The sequence below is a fragment of the Balaenoptera physalus genome, assembly GCF_965194825.1.
Source record: "Balaenoptera physalus genome assembly, chromosome: 5".
In the NCBI taxonomy this organism is placed as follows: Eukaryota; Metazoa; Chordata; class Mammalia; order Artiodactyla; family Balaenopteridae; genus Balaenoptera; species Balaenoptera physalus.
In genome coordinates, this window is record NC_138884.1 from 15,618,972 (window position 1) to 15,634,506 (window position 15,535).

The following is a 15,535-nucleotide window of genomic DNA, read 5'->3' on the forward strand; positions in this document are numbered from 1 at the left end:
AGATAAATTGAATCAGTCAACTATGTATTTGGTGAGCGTTTACTGAGTTTTTCAGATTCATTTGCCTTGCATACAAAAGAAGCATAAATCCTTGTCAGCATGGCCTGATGTCTTAAGGACTGATTTTGTTTATAGTAAAACATGAGTTTTACCTGCTGGTTTCCTTTTAAGATCAAAATTCCATTTTATGCTATTTTCATGCTTTTAAATTCCTCAAATAAATAAATAAAATATTAAATGATGAATATATATATCATTAAATTAAAACAATCTTATAATCCCTTAACTCACCACGTTACATTTCATCCCATTCTTCTTTAATTTATCTGCCCCTCTTGAGCAAATGACAGTTGTAACGTGTCACGTTAAGGTATTCATTAGATTTCTGATCTTGGTGATTCTAAGGGTGCTGAAAATAATCAACACAGGAGTTTATCAGCCTGCTCTCAAGCATGTGTGTTTGATCTCTCTCTTGACTTCAAAAAAAAAAGAAAAAAAATTCACATTATAGTTCTGTGAATGTCAAATGGGTATATGATTTTTGAGCTTGCCAAGTGTTAATTGGTCTCTTCCCCAGTGATGATACAGATAAAATTCACAGCCAATTCATTTGCACTCTTGAATCTTTACTCCTTGACAAAGTGAACCACCTTGCTGAGGAGACCAAAGAAATGAAGAAATTATAGAATCTCCTCACTGAATATCTCTGCAGGGATTTGCTCTCTTTAAGAAACATCAAGTCAAGAAGAGTCTATGGATACCTATGTTACTCAGGATATGTTTTGGTCTTCAAGGTAGTTTAATGGTGGAGGTTTGCATTAGAATTTTAGAAATACAGTTAAGGAGACAGATGCCCTTATTGTCCTAAGTGAAAGGAAATATTGAAGAGAGAAGAGCTGCCTCCTTTATAATCACAATAAATCATATTGTGTGTCAGTGTTGGAAGATAAGGTTTTGGAGTGGCTGGATAAAACAGCAACAATCATACAAAGTCTCTGATACAGTGCTAGAAAGTGCCATGGGATGCCAGGAACAAGGCAAAAAACAGCTCTCTTCTTTCAAAGAAAAAAGGAAATTTCATTAAGAGTGCCACTTAGAGTCTTTGCATTGATACATTGGAGCTATGGATGACTGTGACAGAAAAATGGGCATTTTATTGTTTGGTGCTAATAAAAAGTCATGGTATAAATCTGATTTGTAATATTTCATTAACTATCAATAGGCTTTGTTTCACCAAAAACAGAAAATGAAAATAAAGAGCTAATGGAAAGCTTACAGGATGAAACTAACTGACATTCCTCAAACATGTTTTTATTCATGGTGTGTGGCTATGGCTTTTAGGTATGTCCATAAATATATCACAGAGCAGGAAACATATACGTGGAGTGCACAGGCTCACACACACACACACACACACACGCCTTTCTTACATTTTTTGCAAAGTATCAAGAAAAATAATAAAATTGATGGCACGTTATTAAGTCATACCACCTTTCTCTATGATTAGTGCCAGATAAAATAAAACAGTGTTTCTGATTTCTTAAAAGACAATGACAAAATTAAACCAAGCTGCCTGTGGCTTTGTCCAGTGGGGCATTCTAACTGACTCCAAGTCATTAATCAGTTCCCAATCAATCTATTTTGCCAGTAGCAAGCAGTTAGGACTCCATTACCAACCATTCACCATGCCATACCCTAATTCACTGCACCATTAGCCATGGACTAGGCCTTTGCTAGAATAACTTAAGTGCCAATTGCTAAATGTGAAGCATTTTTGCTACTCACTTCAGCCACCGGGATCCCTTCTGGTGGTCGACACTGGAGCAAGACTTCCTGTTCCAAGGATACTTCCTTTCCCAGGGGTTCCTGCTCAAATGTCTTCCGCAGATCTGGGAAGCACAAGTAATAAAATATAAGACAAAACTAATGAACATTTATTCATTTATTGGAAGTACAATAAACATTCTGCAGCTTCTTGTTTGATGTTTCTTTGTATTTTTTAACCCTGTTAGTACTGTACCATAATGTGGGTGATTATATTCTGTGTACTGGAAATTATGAAACTTGGAGGCTATTAACTGTTCCTACTTTAATCTTCACTGGAATGCTTTGGAGATCCTCATTCTAACAATTAGTGAAACTCATTCGTTGCACTTCCTTACTATTTCTTAATAATCAACTATAATGATCACATTTTTAATCAAGAGAATCCCGTTGTCATGATGCTTATTCATAAAGTCCCTTAGGTATATTCTTATTTTTTCTTTCTTCCCAATAGATACTATTGAAGTTGTAATAACTCTGAGATCTTTTGATAAATAACTCAAAAGCAAGTTTCTGTTCAGAGTGAAAAACAGAATGCTGGAGTCCTGAAAGAATGACTATAGCTTCTTGAGGTGTCTCAAACACAAGACAGGGAAAAGAGTAATTATTGGGATGAGTCTAGAAATATCTCAATATGTAATAATGTGACCATTCTGCAATTAGAAGATTAAACAGTCATTTCTGCTCAAATATACCAAGAATCTAATTATGTATTTATATCAGCGGTCCCCAACCTTTTTGGCACCAGGGACCGGTTTCGTGGAAGACAGTTTTTCTACGGACCAGGGTCGGGGGAGGGTTGGCGGGGGAGGGTTGGCGGGGGAGGGACGGTTCAGGCGGTAATGCCAGCAATGGGGAACCGCGGATGAAGCTTTGCTCACTCGCTGCCCACCTCCGGCTCTGCGGCCTGGTTCCTAACAGGCCACGGACCAGGGATTGGGGACCCCTGATTTATATAATTATAGTTGCTACAGCAATAGGCAGTACAATTTTAAAAACTGCTATTGATGGACACGAAAATGTTAGAAACCAGTTTGTCATTTTAAACACCAAAGCTAAAAAGTACATGAGTCAGTCACAGAGCTTGGAAGGAGCATCTTTTTTTTAAAGCAAAGCAAAAAAATTATTTCATACATGTACTCTTCAGCTCCTTCCCATTAAAAGTTATTGGAATTTTACCCAGTTGATTTTAGTAAAAAGTTAATGCCTCTTTCCTTTCATCCCATGTCCCCAGCAATGACTTCAGAACCTAAAAGCACCGTTTCAGCCTACTGAACTATTTAGTGGAAATCTGAAGACTCTGGAGGTGTGCCTTTAATGTCTTTCAAGGAGCTACTAGAAAGCACCACTTGGAAAATGCAGTGAGAAAAAAATGCATTGTCATATACTTGCCTTTTGGTTGAATTTCTTGGCAGAAGAAAACCTTCAAGAGCTTAGGGGTTGTGAAAAGATTACTGGATCTATGTGGGTCTGAAGTAAGACAAGAGACTCTACAAATGGTGACAGAATTTCTGTCAGAAGGGCATTTCTAATTTGATTATCAAGAAATTGAGTATGTTGCAGGAATGAACACTTAAAATCCACAGAGTTATTAGAACTTGAAAGTGACCTAAACCAGGTCCTTATTTTACATATGAGAAACGCATTTCTCAAATTACTCAAAGCCTCACAGCAAAATAATTGATGCTGCGTTAGAACCTGCTGATTTGATACATATTTTTCTATCATCCCACACATCCCTTCACATCTCTTCTGGTTGATTTGTGTCCTTTCAACAGAAACATTAAAACTTCTTCTACTCTTTCTTTTCTCATATAGTAGCTTCTCTTTGTTTTTAATCTGCATTAAGATGAAATTTTGGCAAAACACCAAATATTAATAAAAGCAATAGCAGCAGTGAACAACTTTAATGGGATAAAATGTTCTTAACAGGGTATATCTTGTTGGTGAAAAATGATTCTAAAAAACTCCCATCTGATGCAGGGTAGGGTGAAGACATAAAGACTGGAATTAGTTCTCAAATCAAATAACATATTGACTCTCAGTTAAACTAACCAGCATATCACAAAATAAGGATTGAGAATTAGAAAGAGTGAGGCACATATATACCCAAATAGTCAAAACAAATTCCTTTAACATTTGTAAATTATCTCCTTAAGGTAGACACTTTATTAGGTACTTAGGACGAAGATATATAAGATTCAGAATCAAGACTAGAACGGTAAGCTGAGATCTATTTATGAAAAGCCTTCCTGCCATGCTAAGGCATGGCAAACCCTCAAAGTCTTTTAAGCAGAGGAGGGAGATAGGATGTCATATTGCCCTCGGTGTGATTGAGGTGGTGGTGAAGAAGCAGAAGGTAGGTAGGAACCCATCTGAATAGATCAGGAGGGATGACGGGGTCCTGATCTCAGCTAGTGACAGTGTACAGGAAGGGGAGAAAACAGATTCTAGTAATAAATAGATCATATGTTGAGGAAGACCTAGGTATTTGGAGAGTGACAAGAGGAAAAGATAATACTATATTCTTAGCTACTGCAATTGTTGATACCAGCATTAAATGAAATAATACCAAACGGGGCAGGAAAGTGGTGAGAAAGATAGCAAATGTATTTTGGTACATGTTCAGTTTGGTGCAGCTGTAGGCCATTCAAGTGGAAAAGTTCAGTAGGTCCATATCATGGTTTCTCAACCTCAGCACGACTGACATTTGGGACTGGATAATTCTGTTGTGAGGTTGCCCTGTGCACAGTAAGTTGCTTAGCAGTATCCTTGGACTCTACCCAGCAGATACCAGTAGCACCCTTCCAAGCCATGACAAAACAAACACCTCCAGATAATGCCAAATGTCTCCTGACATGAAAAATCACCTCAAGTAGAGAACCACTAGTCTAGAGTTTGGAAAAGAAGGCCTGGTAAAAGATCTGTGTTTCGTTGTCTAGGAGATAGCTGAAGCACTAGAAATAGATGACACTACCAGGGCAGGAAAAAAAAAAAAAAGAGGACACCAACATTCAAGAGGAAAACCTGCCTGCAAAAATGATATGGTGTGAACAAAGACGTCGGAGAAAAACCAAGAGACAAGTGTCAGAGAAGCCAAGAGGAGAATAAAGTTTTAAGAAGTTGGGAGGCCAACAGGACAAATGCAGCAAAGGACTCAGAAGGAGAAGAAGTTTGGGGAATTTAGGAGTGAAGGGAGAGTAGAAGCCCAGCTGAGTTGAGGGTGCACAGGAATTGGGAAAATGACCATCAGGAGAACTCCTACTCTTTTGCAAGATTTTATGGTGACGGAAGTCAGCAGCACCATTAAGGGATGATGGGTTCGAATGTAGCAGGCTATAATTCTTCTTAGGATGTGGTATAGTTTTGGGCACGGTTTTCAAATTCCTGCCATATGAAGGCACACCTTTTGAGAATCTTCATTTCCTAATTGAGAATGGTGACCACACATCAGAGTCACGTACTTCAAAAGACAGGTTTAACTGAACCATCACTGAATACCATATAATTCTGTTGTTTTGATGTTATTTAATTTTAAACTCTATGTAAATTTTATCTAATTTCTAAAATGATTCACATTTAACCCCCGACAAGGTAGTACTTCTTCCTGAAAACTCCTTTTAATTCCTGCCCCAAACCTCTTTTCTAGCTTTCAGGTTGTGTAAAGAGCACAGAATATATTGTGCTCTCCAGCATGGCAGCTGCTCCTTTACATATGCCTCCACGGTACTCTGTAAGGGGGTGAGTAGCATTTTAAGCATATCCTTTAGCATTTGGAGAGATGTGATAGAAGGCAGGCTGGATGACTTGCAGGCAGAGAGAACACGAGGGTGACGAATGGATAAGCATGAAAAACGGACACTTGTCAGCTAGGAATTAGATGTAAAACAGAATGTTTTAGAATAATGTGGGCATTCCTGTCAGGAAGAAAGATGAATTTTTTGCCCTTGGAAGACCTTTAGGATTCTACATTTCTGTTTTCCTTCCATTAGTTCTAAGGTTGCTACTAAAATAAGTATAAAGTCCTTTCATTATAACCTAGATTACCTTTGCAAAGTAAACTTGGCTTACCTCTGATTTAGTCATTGACTCCATCAATTAAAAGAAAAATCAGCCTTGTCATATGCATGCATTCAGAGAGATGTTTACTTAAGAACATGAATATTGGCTTACTAAATCCATACAGAGAAATCCAATTAGCAGATGTAGAATCAGACCTGAAACTATATGGATTTCTATTTACCATTTACACAGTAATCAAAGAAAGCCTTTTAGAACACACACATGTGTGGGTGTACATGGCATCTCGTTTTTTATGGTAGAATTTTGATGCTGTCAATGAATTTTTTTGCACAATAATAATACTCTGGTTACAAATATTTATGATGTGAAACCCACTAATTTCATGACATTCTACAAACATGGACTCTACTTTTTGACAATGTGGTGGGCAGAAAAGAAGGCTACCTGGGAGTTTGAAGACTCTGTGGCCTCACCTTCCTCATTTGTAAAATGAAAGTAAGTGACGGAATGCTTTTTTTTTTTTTTTTTAATTTTTTTTTAAAATTTTATTTATTTATTTATTTATGGCTGTGTTGGGTCTTCATTTCTGTGCGAGGGCTTTCTCCAGTTGTGGCAAGTGGGGGTCACTCTTCATCGCGGTGCGCGGGCCTCTCACTATCGCGGCCTCTCCTGTTGCGGAGCACAGGCTCCAGACGCGCAGGCTCAGTAATTGTGGCTCACGGGCCTATTTGCTCCGCGGCATGTGGGATCTTCCCAGACCAGGGCTCGAACCCGTGTCCCCCGCATTGGCAGGCAGACTCTCAACCACTGCGCCACCAGGGAAGCCCCGGAATGCTTTTGAAGGTCTCTTTTGTCATAAGGGCCTATGCCTGAGTAGACTAACATTTTAAATATGCATTTTTAGGGGAAAACAGCCTATCCTTTGTGAAATAAGATAAGATCTTTAAGGATTTATACCAATTATCAAAGAGAAATAATAGAAGAAATTATTTTTCAATAATCTAGGAGATGATGCATTTTTGAAAAGAACAGCTTATATATTTTCCTCTTACGACAATCTTCATGCAACTTCTGTACACTTCAATATACAGGTAGGGGTAAGAGTTAGAAAAATGGGATGATGGATGGGTTCCAGAAGATTCCATATTAAAAATATCAGAAAATTCTTCGTACAAATCCAAGGGAGCAATATAATATACATCACAAAAGCAGATGAATATTAAAGCTTTGATGATTATGAATGCACTGAGAATTACTTTGGCAAAACTAATTTTCTCTCTCCATGGAGAGATGGGAAGGAAATGCCTACCCAAAATAGCATGCAAGAAAGCCTGTCACACCAAAGTGCATATTTATGAAAGGGGCCCAAAATCAAGTCTCCTCCGCAGTGACCTCCCTCGAGCATCTTTGCCTAACACCATCTGAAAATGGTGAAAGTGGCCTACAATGGGAAAGTTGAGGCTGGAAAGGTGGGAGCTTTGACTATAACGGGTCATACTACCAAGCCCCTGTGAGCCCTGCTGATTTGGGAAGGAAACCAGGAGAAACTACCAGCAAAAATCTCCCTATGGTGTCTAAGCAGGCAGGTTGCTGATACTATTGTCTTTGAAAAAGAAAATAAACAGGTTCTCACTCCAAGTTAAAAAAAAAAACTTACATTTATTAAAAATGTTTATTCCCTTAGCAATGCTACTTCATTATGCAGAAAGATTTATTAGAATAAAATATTTTTTAAAAGACAAAATCTTGACAATGTGATAAACTGATATTATGAAGTTAAGAGTTCGCGGATGGGTATACTTCAATAGATTATTCTAATGGAAATTAAAGTCCTTAAATTCCATTGAGTAATAAGATATAAATGACATAGTATTACCTTATTAAGTTTGGTTGCTTTTTGTTTTAGATCTGATAGGGTTTTGTGAATATTAGATCTCATAGAGTTTTGTGAATATTAAAAGAGATATTGAATCTGAAAAGGTTTTGGAAGATTATGAAGCACAAAACACATGTAATAAATCATTACAACTATTTCTATTACTATTAGTCAGAGAGTTCTGGCCTGAAAGATGATTACTCATCTGAGTAAATTTCAACATGTCATTCGCTTACACACTTGGGCCATTTGGTCTATAAACTATAGGATGTAATATTCCTTACTATTCTTATGGAATTTAAGGTTTATTGTTGAGTTTTTCAAACTGTGTGTCATGACTCCTTAGAGGATTATGAATTCAATTTAGGGGATTAAAAACCAGCATTAAAAATATGAAATGGAATAAATAGAAAATGTCAAGTGATCATACACAGTATTATTATGTATGTTTATATGTACATACACACACACACCTCTGTGTATTTGAAGGTATGAAGAGATGGGTATATGTGTATTTAGTGGATCATGATATAAACATATTTTTTATTATAGGTCACTGTGAAAGAGGTCTGAAAGCTCCTGCAAAGCAAGATAACATTGCAGCCAAGAGCAAGATCTTCAGCACGGACAAACTTGGGTTCCAGTTCTGACTTTACCCCTTGACAAGCTGTGTGACCTTGAGCACACTGCTTAACCTCTTCTTACTTTAGTTTCTTCAGCTAAGAAATGAGTATGATAATAGTAACTATTTTACAGGGTTTTATAGGAAGAAGCACCTATAAAACTCTAGCATCATGCCTTAAATATAAATATGCACTCAAAAGATAGTAATCCCCACACCATTTCCCCCCGCCAGTATTAGTGAATTTTAGTATGCTGTACAAACATTAGGCATTATCAGTGTTAGTCAAAATAATCATAAACAAGTGAGACAAAGTAATTACGAGCGTGGAAGACTAATGATTGAAAGTGATGTGTCACAAAGAAAAACTTAGGGATTACCATGCTGTGCTTGAAAAAAATGCAGATTTCATAATCAGATTTGGCTCCAGGAATCCACAGTTTTTATTGGGCCCCAAGTGTGTTTTACACACAGCACTAAACTCTGAGAACTACCGATTGATTGACTGATTATTTATGGAACACCCACGATATGCAGGGCACTGTGCTAGACTCTGTAGGCAGAGGGAGAGAGGGGCCTGGGAGGCCGTGAGAACCAAGAGGACCTGCTTCTACACTGTGGCTCTTAGGACAGTGAGTCTCTGCTGGTGTTTCCCCAGTGTCAGTACTTACTTTTGTGCAGGTTGATGGCTGACATTGTCTAACACAGACACTGAAATTTCATATGTGTCTAGGGGGACAGGCAGGTAACTTAAATGAAAGAAAGTTAGGCACAAGAATTATTTTTTTCTTAAAACATAGCACCAACCTGGGCTGTCTTAGGTTTTCCAAATTTTAATAGAGACATGGGTACAAAACCAATTCACTTAACTTTTTACTTGCTACTCAGCTCTATGCTGCCATATAGGAATGCAGATTTGGTGGGCCACAGACCCCAATTTTGACAGAAACTAGTAATCAATTAATTCTTTTCATGCTCAATGAACAGAGGTAGTAAAAACATTTTTTAGTTTTTAAAATTCTGTTTTATTGTACTTTCAAAGTGTTCCTCTAGCAAATAAAATAATTCTATGGTCCAATATAGTAGCAATACTTGTGTTCTTAGAGGGAAAAAGTGTGCCTTTCTTTCAATAATGATAAAAGGGGATAATTATGTTATCATAGTAGAGTACAACTTATGCTTAAATCACCAAATCTGGCTGTTAACAGGAAATAACTGCCATGAACCAACCAGGATAGCATATTTTGGGAAAACTAGATTAGACTTCTGAGCTTTGAGCATTTATTAAAAGTGAAAAAGTCCTGACAATGCTATAGAACCCTAAAAAGTTTGCCATGGTTTTCTTTTCCAGGAATAGAGTATCTTTGCTGGAATTAAAAAAAAAAAAAAATCATGAAACAAATGTTATATTCAGCAACTCCTAATGTGGTTTTTAAAAGGAAGGGACACAGTATATAAAAAATGTTGGAAGGAGTTTTCTTTTTAACTTGCTTTTTCTTCTCAAATATTGTAAAAGATAAAACAAAACAAAACAAAAACCCACGAACCAATCAGCAAAAACATGAAGTTTCCTCTATGGTTAGATTGCAAAGTGAACTATCACATTTCTGCAAACCTGTACAATGAATTGGACTGTACAAAGAAAAGTTTAAAACTCAGATTTACCATTTCCTAAACAAGTGACTAGGGTAAGTTATCTAATATTTCGTTTCCATGCTTCTGTTTCGTTATTTGCAAAATAAGGATAATAACAGATCCTACCCAAAGGACTGTTGGAGGCATCAGAAAAATTAACATGCACAAGGGGCTTATAGAATTAGGCATACGGTAAGCATGCCATAAATGTTGGTTACTAGGACACAGGGTTTTTTAAAGACAAAAGAATGAAGATGAAAGATTTTTATTTTGTTCCTATTATTGTTTTGCAACCTCTTTTTACTTTTTAAAAAACTAATGTTTTTGACCAATCTTATGAATTTACCACAGACACTTTCATAATATCATAGTTATGGGCAGGGACAGAGGTTAGAATAATTTGAGCAAATCAGCAGAAAGATTATCTGGCAATGTCTTTAGTTTTGCCAAGGCATGGCTATCCCTTACTGCACCGGGTCATTTAAACAGAAATTCTGAGAAAGCAAAGTCCCTGCAAAGGGAAGTACAATTTCAGCCATTCTTCCTTATTTCTTGGCTTTGGGGCATTTATAGGACAAATATATTGTATTCAGATAGTTTTGCTAAAGGGTTTTTAAAAAAATAAATATTTTACAGCTAGAACTCCAAAGACATCCATTACAGAGAAGAGGAAGAAAAAAAAAAAAAAAACCCATATAAGCTACCCTTCTATTCACACTGCATCTTTATTTTCAGAAAAAAAAATGACTATATGTCATCACAATATTTTTTAAGGTATGTCTTAGGGGTAAATAATAAGAAACATGCCAACTTTATGGATGAGGAACCCGATATATCAAAAAGTTAAGGCTCTTTTCTCAGAGTACAAAAAAAGAACACAATTGCAGACAAGCTTTTTTGCAAATAAGCAGTTTAGCCATAAACTTCCCATTTCATACAGCATAAAACATTACTTTAATGACATATTTTAGTCCAGTGGGTTACCAGCCCTTCCTATAGCACATAGATGGATGATTTTTCCCAAACTATAACTTATGAGACAGTATTTTATCAATTAGATGTCTACCTCTCAGAACAAATAGGAGCTATAAATGCCTATGGATTTGTGGAGCCTCCATGAATCTTGAGAACTTCTGTCTAAACACAAAAGCAAATAAGTTTGGAAAAATACAGACTGATGCAATCAGGTATGTGTTATGGTTTTTAATTTTGAAATAGGAACCACATGATGGACTAATTAATATAACGGTTGAGATTTATATGAAACAAGGAGACATTTATTGTTAAAAATTTTGTCTTATTATCTAAAAATGTCTAAATTGTGCAATTAATCTCATCTAATTCAAAAACCAGCCTCTGTAACTTACAGTGGGTTTACTGGGGACTTAACTGGTCATACAGGGGGTCAAACCACAGCTCAGAAGTGCACGTTAGTAAACAGGCCGTTTATTCTGGTGTGGTGGCAAGCTTGCTGAGCTCTACCAAGACATTGGTGTTAGGCTGCCAGATCCTGTCATGGTATAACCTAAGTCTTTCAGAACGCCTGGTTAATGCAGAACACCTGCATTATTTGGTTAAACTGTATTTTTAATTTTGATTATGCCAAGTAGAGTAGACAGGTAGGAAATGGAAAAGTAACATACAAGGCCACAAATAATGACTTCTGTATATACAAACTAACACAATAATTGACAAGATCACATATATATTTAACTGGAGATACTACCACCCCTACTATAGAAATATTAGTTCATTCATTCCTTTCAGATATTTATTGAGTTCCTACACAGTGTCAGGCATCATTGTAGGCATTCTGAATTCATGAGTGAACAAACCAAACAAAAATCTTTGCTCATGTGGATCTTACTTTCTAAGGGGCTGGGGAAAATAGACCACTAGTCATGAACATAATAAGTATATAGTAGGTTCGAAGTTGATAAGTGCTATGGAGAAAATAAATAAGACAAAAGTGTAATGGGAATTTGAAGTAGGCGGAGCACAGGGGCAATCAGTTCAGTCTATCTGATGTCCTCAAATTCCTTGGGTGATAAAACATTTTTACTGAAACAACAAATCATTAGCATGAAATAGCAGCGTCACTTTGCCTTATCATATGCTTACAATTTAATTCGGTTTCATTCCATTTACTTACGTCTTCAGTTACTTTAGCACCAGCCACATCTAAGGCACTGTTTTTAGGCACTGGGGATATAATGATGAAGAAAATAAAGTGCCTGCTCTAGTGAAGCTTATATTCCAGTGGTGGAGCTAGTCAGCCTAAAAGATCATGAATAATGATGAAGAGAAATGCTCTCAAGAAAAATAAAGCAGGCTTGGGGTTAGAAGAGTGACAGAGTTGGCGACAGCGGGTGTTAGGTAAATTGGTCAGGGTTAATCCCACTAAAGAGCTGATGTCTCAGCAGAAATCTGAATGAAAGAAGGAGGTGAGCCACTGGTAGAATTGGGGAAGAATGTTTCAGGTGGGAGGGAAGAGTTATTGCAAATAGCCTGTATCTGGAATGAGTGTATTAAACATTGCTAAAAACAAACTGGTATAGTTGGAGCAGACCAAGCAACAGGAGAGAGGCAGGAACCCAAGGCCTTCTTTCACTTCTGCATTGTAAATAATAGCCTATATCATTACGCATGTGGAAAATAAGATATTTTTGTGAACTGCCACCTGACACAAAATCATGGTCACCTCCTCTCTTATTTGTATCCAGTGTGTTGGTTAAAAGCATGGACTCCTTTGCTGGTCTGACCTACTTCTCCATATATGAGCTTTGAACTCAGGCAGCTTTTTAATCTCCCTTTGTCCTCCATTTCCTCATTTGTAAAATGAGGATAATAACACCTGTTACACAGAATTGTTGCAAGTACTGAATGAACTAATGCATGTAAGTGTTGGTCAAAGGGTACCAACTTTCAGGTACAAGATGAATAAGTTCTGGGGATATTTTTGTACAGCATGGTTATTATAGTTAATCATACTGTATTGCATAAAATTTGCTAAGAGAGTAGAGCCTAAGTGTTTTCACCACACACACACACACACACACACACACACAGTAACTATGTGAGGTGAAAAAGTGATTGAAACAGTGTATCTATTATTATTATTCTATAGTCCATCTGTCCAATACGAGCCACACGTGGCTATGGAGCAGTTGACATGTGGCTAGTCTCAACTGAGAAGCACTGTAGTGTAAACACACCAGATCTCAAAGATTAATATGAGAAAAGAATGTTACATTGGCTATTTTATTAAAATGATAGTTTAAATACAGTAGACTAAGTAACATATTATTAAAATTAATTCTTCCTCTTTCTTTTTACTTTTTTAAGAGTGGCTACTAGAAAAGTTGAAATGATGTGCGGCTGGCATTATATTTCCTCGGACACTGTTGTTCTGGACAGCATGCTAGACACTACAGACTCACAGATGTAAACATGGCTTGGTCCGAACCTACCCATGGCTCACAAGGTGGCTCTGATCCCAGGGAAAAGGATGAGGGAGCTATGAGAGGAGGGCGGAGAGGGCCACTCTGATCCTCCTTAATTCCTCCCAGAAACTATCCTATTCCAATCCGTAGTCAGTGGCCTTTGCACACATAAGAAAGAGAAACTCCTCAGGAACTACCCTGACATTCCCAGGAGGATGGACTGTCCGTGCACATAAATCCACTGTAACTACTGAATTGAGGAGAAGGGTGACCGTATACAGGGCTCCTCTAGCCTCAGGCTTAGGGATAAAATTACAGTCTAATTATACTTGAATCGGCAGAGAACTTCAACCTCTAGGACTGACGGCCCAGGCCTGGTACAGGAAATGGTGAAAGAAGGAAAAACTTTTCAGTTTTTAAAGTTAACTTAGTATTGATAAGTTTCAAAATGCACAAATAAAGCTGTATGAATCATTCTCTCTGTTGTTATGAACATTATTGTCATACACTGAGCATTTGCTTTGTGTCTGGCACTATGCCATATGCTTTACAAGTTTATTCTAGTTTAATCTTAAACTAACCCTATCATTTTCATTTCATGGTTGATGGAACTAAGTCTCAGAGGGGTTAAGTCGCTTGATGAAGGTCACACTAGTAAGCGATGGAACCAGGGTTTGAATAAGTAAGTCAACCTGGCCCCAAATGTGTGCTCTAACTACTCCACTCTGCTACTCTCTTCACATTATGCCCACCATCCCCTGACAAAAGCAACCATGAACAACAACATCAACAATCACAACCAACATCAGCAATAGCAGCCAAGACATTTCCTGAAGAAAGACAGTGTTTGCTGACATTCTGCCTGAATTTCGTTTTCCTACCTTAACACTCAGAATTCTCCCACTGGCCTATAACAAGGGACATTGGAAGAAACAACCCAATGAAACTGGCGGCTGTGTCACCGTAAGGGTTCTACATTGGACAGTCATTATAGTGTCCACTTGAGTCCCCTCACAAGGAACTCCTCTCTCTGCAATGGAAGCTGCAGCACCCACTAAGGACACCTGACACTGCCCTCTGCTAAATGTGTTCGGTTCTAGAGCAGGCATATCATGTTCTCAGCTCATACCTGGCCGAATCCTAACTTTTTCCCATTTCCTGTTTTCCCTCTGCCCCAATTGTCTCACAAACTTATTTTTGTATTTTATGTAGTTTGAATGTATAAAATATAAGAAAACTTAAATGAGTGAATAGCTAATATTCATTTCTGCTTTATAAACTTCTGAAAATAGAGCTTTTTCATGAAAGGACTATGGGCCCCTCCACAGAGCACATAATGAGTATAGATCGGATTAGGTGAGAGGTAATTGCACTTACTTTAGTGTCATGGTTACCTCTACCTGAGAAAAATTTAAACTGTAATTGCAGTTGATGTGACAGCCATCGGTCAGATATTACTGGGCAAAGCACCACAGCTCACTTGAAATAGAGCAAACCAGAAAATCTTCAACCTTCCTGCGACATTAGCAAGGACTCACTTGGTAGGGATCAGTCCTGACAGAGAGAATTTGAAATTTAACTTTTTTTTCATCATGATGTAAATCTATATGAGTAAATCTTTATATATTGGATGTTGTTCCTTGGCCACACACATATGCGTTCAGTTACTTATGGAAGTACAAGCAAACTTCTCTTCAGTCTTAATACATGAAGACGAAAAGGTGCTATGGGCAAATTAATGTCTTACTGGAAGAAGAGTTTATCTTATTATTTGAAAATGTCAAACTACGTATAAAAGCTGTGAAGTAAATAGCAAAGTTTATGTAATACGTTGCAAAGAAAGATGAGGTTCTTATATGTTTTTAATTTTTAATGTGGTGAATAGGGTTATATAAAGATAATATTATATATGCTATTTTATTAAATACTATATATTGTTTATGTATACATATATAAAGTTGGCACCACACAGGAGTCATCATTTGTAACTATGAAGCCCTTAAACTTCAGCTTTTAGGCAAGCCTATTTAGTATAGAGTGTAGATTGGCAATTTTAAATATTCATTACACTTGATATCAATGACCACATAGCAATGCAAGATATAGTTTTAT

The 15,535-nt window shown here is 37.2% G+C and overlaps 1 protein-coding gene and 1 long non-coding RNA gene across 3 annotated transcripts in view; both read right to left on the reverse strand.

Annotated features, from left to right (window-relative positions):
• Nucleotides 1–15,535, reverse strand: part of LOC309660829 — a 1,143,314-nt gene that overhangs the window by 335,805 nt on the left and 791,974 nt on the right. The gene's annotated exons all lie outside the window — the stretch shown is intronic.
• The window catches only part of UNC5C (unc-5 netrin receptor C), a 409,465-nt gene that overhangs the window by 125,898 nt on the left and 268,032 nt on the right, over nucleotides 1–15,535 (reverse strand). For both annotated transcript variants that reach the window (XM_082461681.1, XM_082461680.1), the window contains exon 4: nucleotides 1,786–1,889. In XM_082461681.1, coding sequence (XP_082317807.1) covers nucleotides 1,786–1,889 — 104 coding nt within the window. The remainder of the gene's footprint in view (nucleotides 1–1,785; nucleotides 1,890–15,535) is intronic.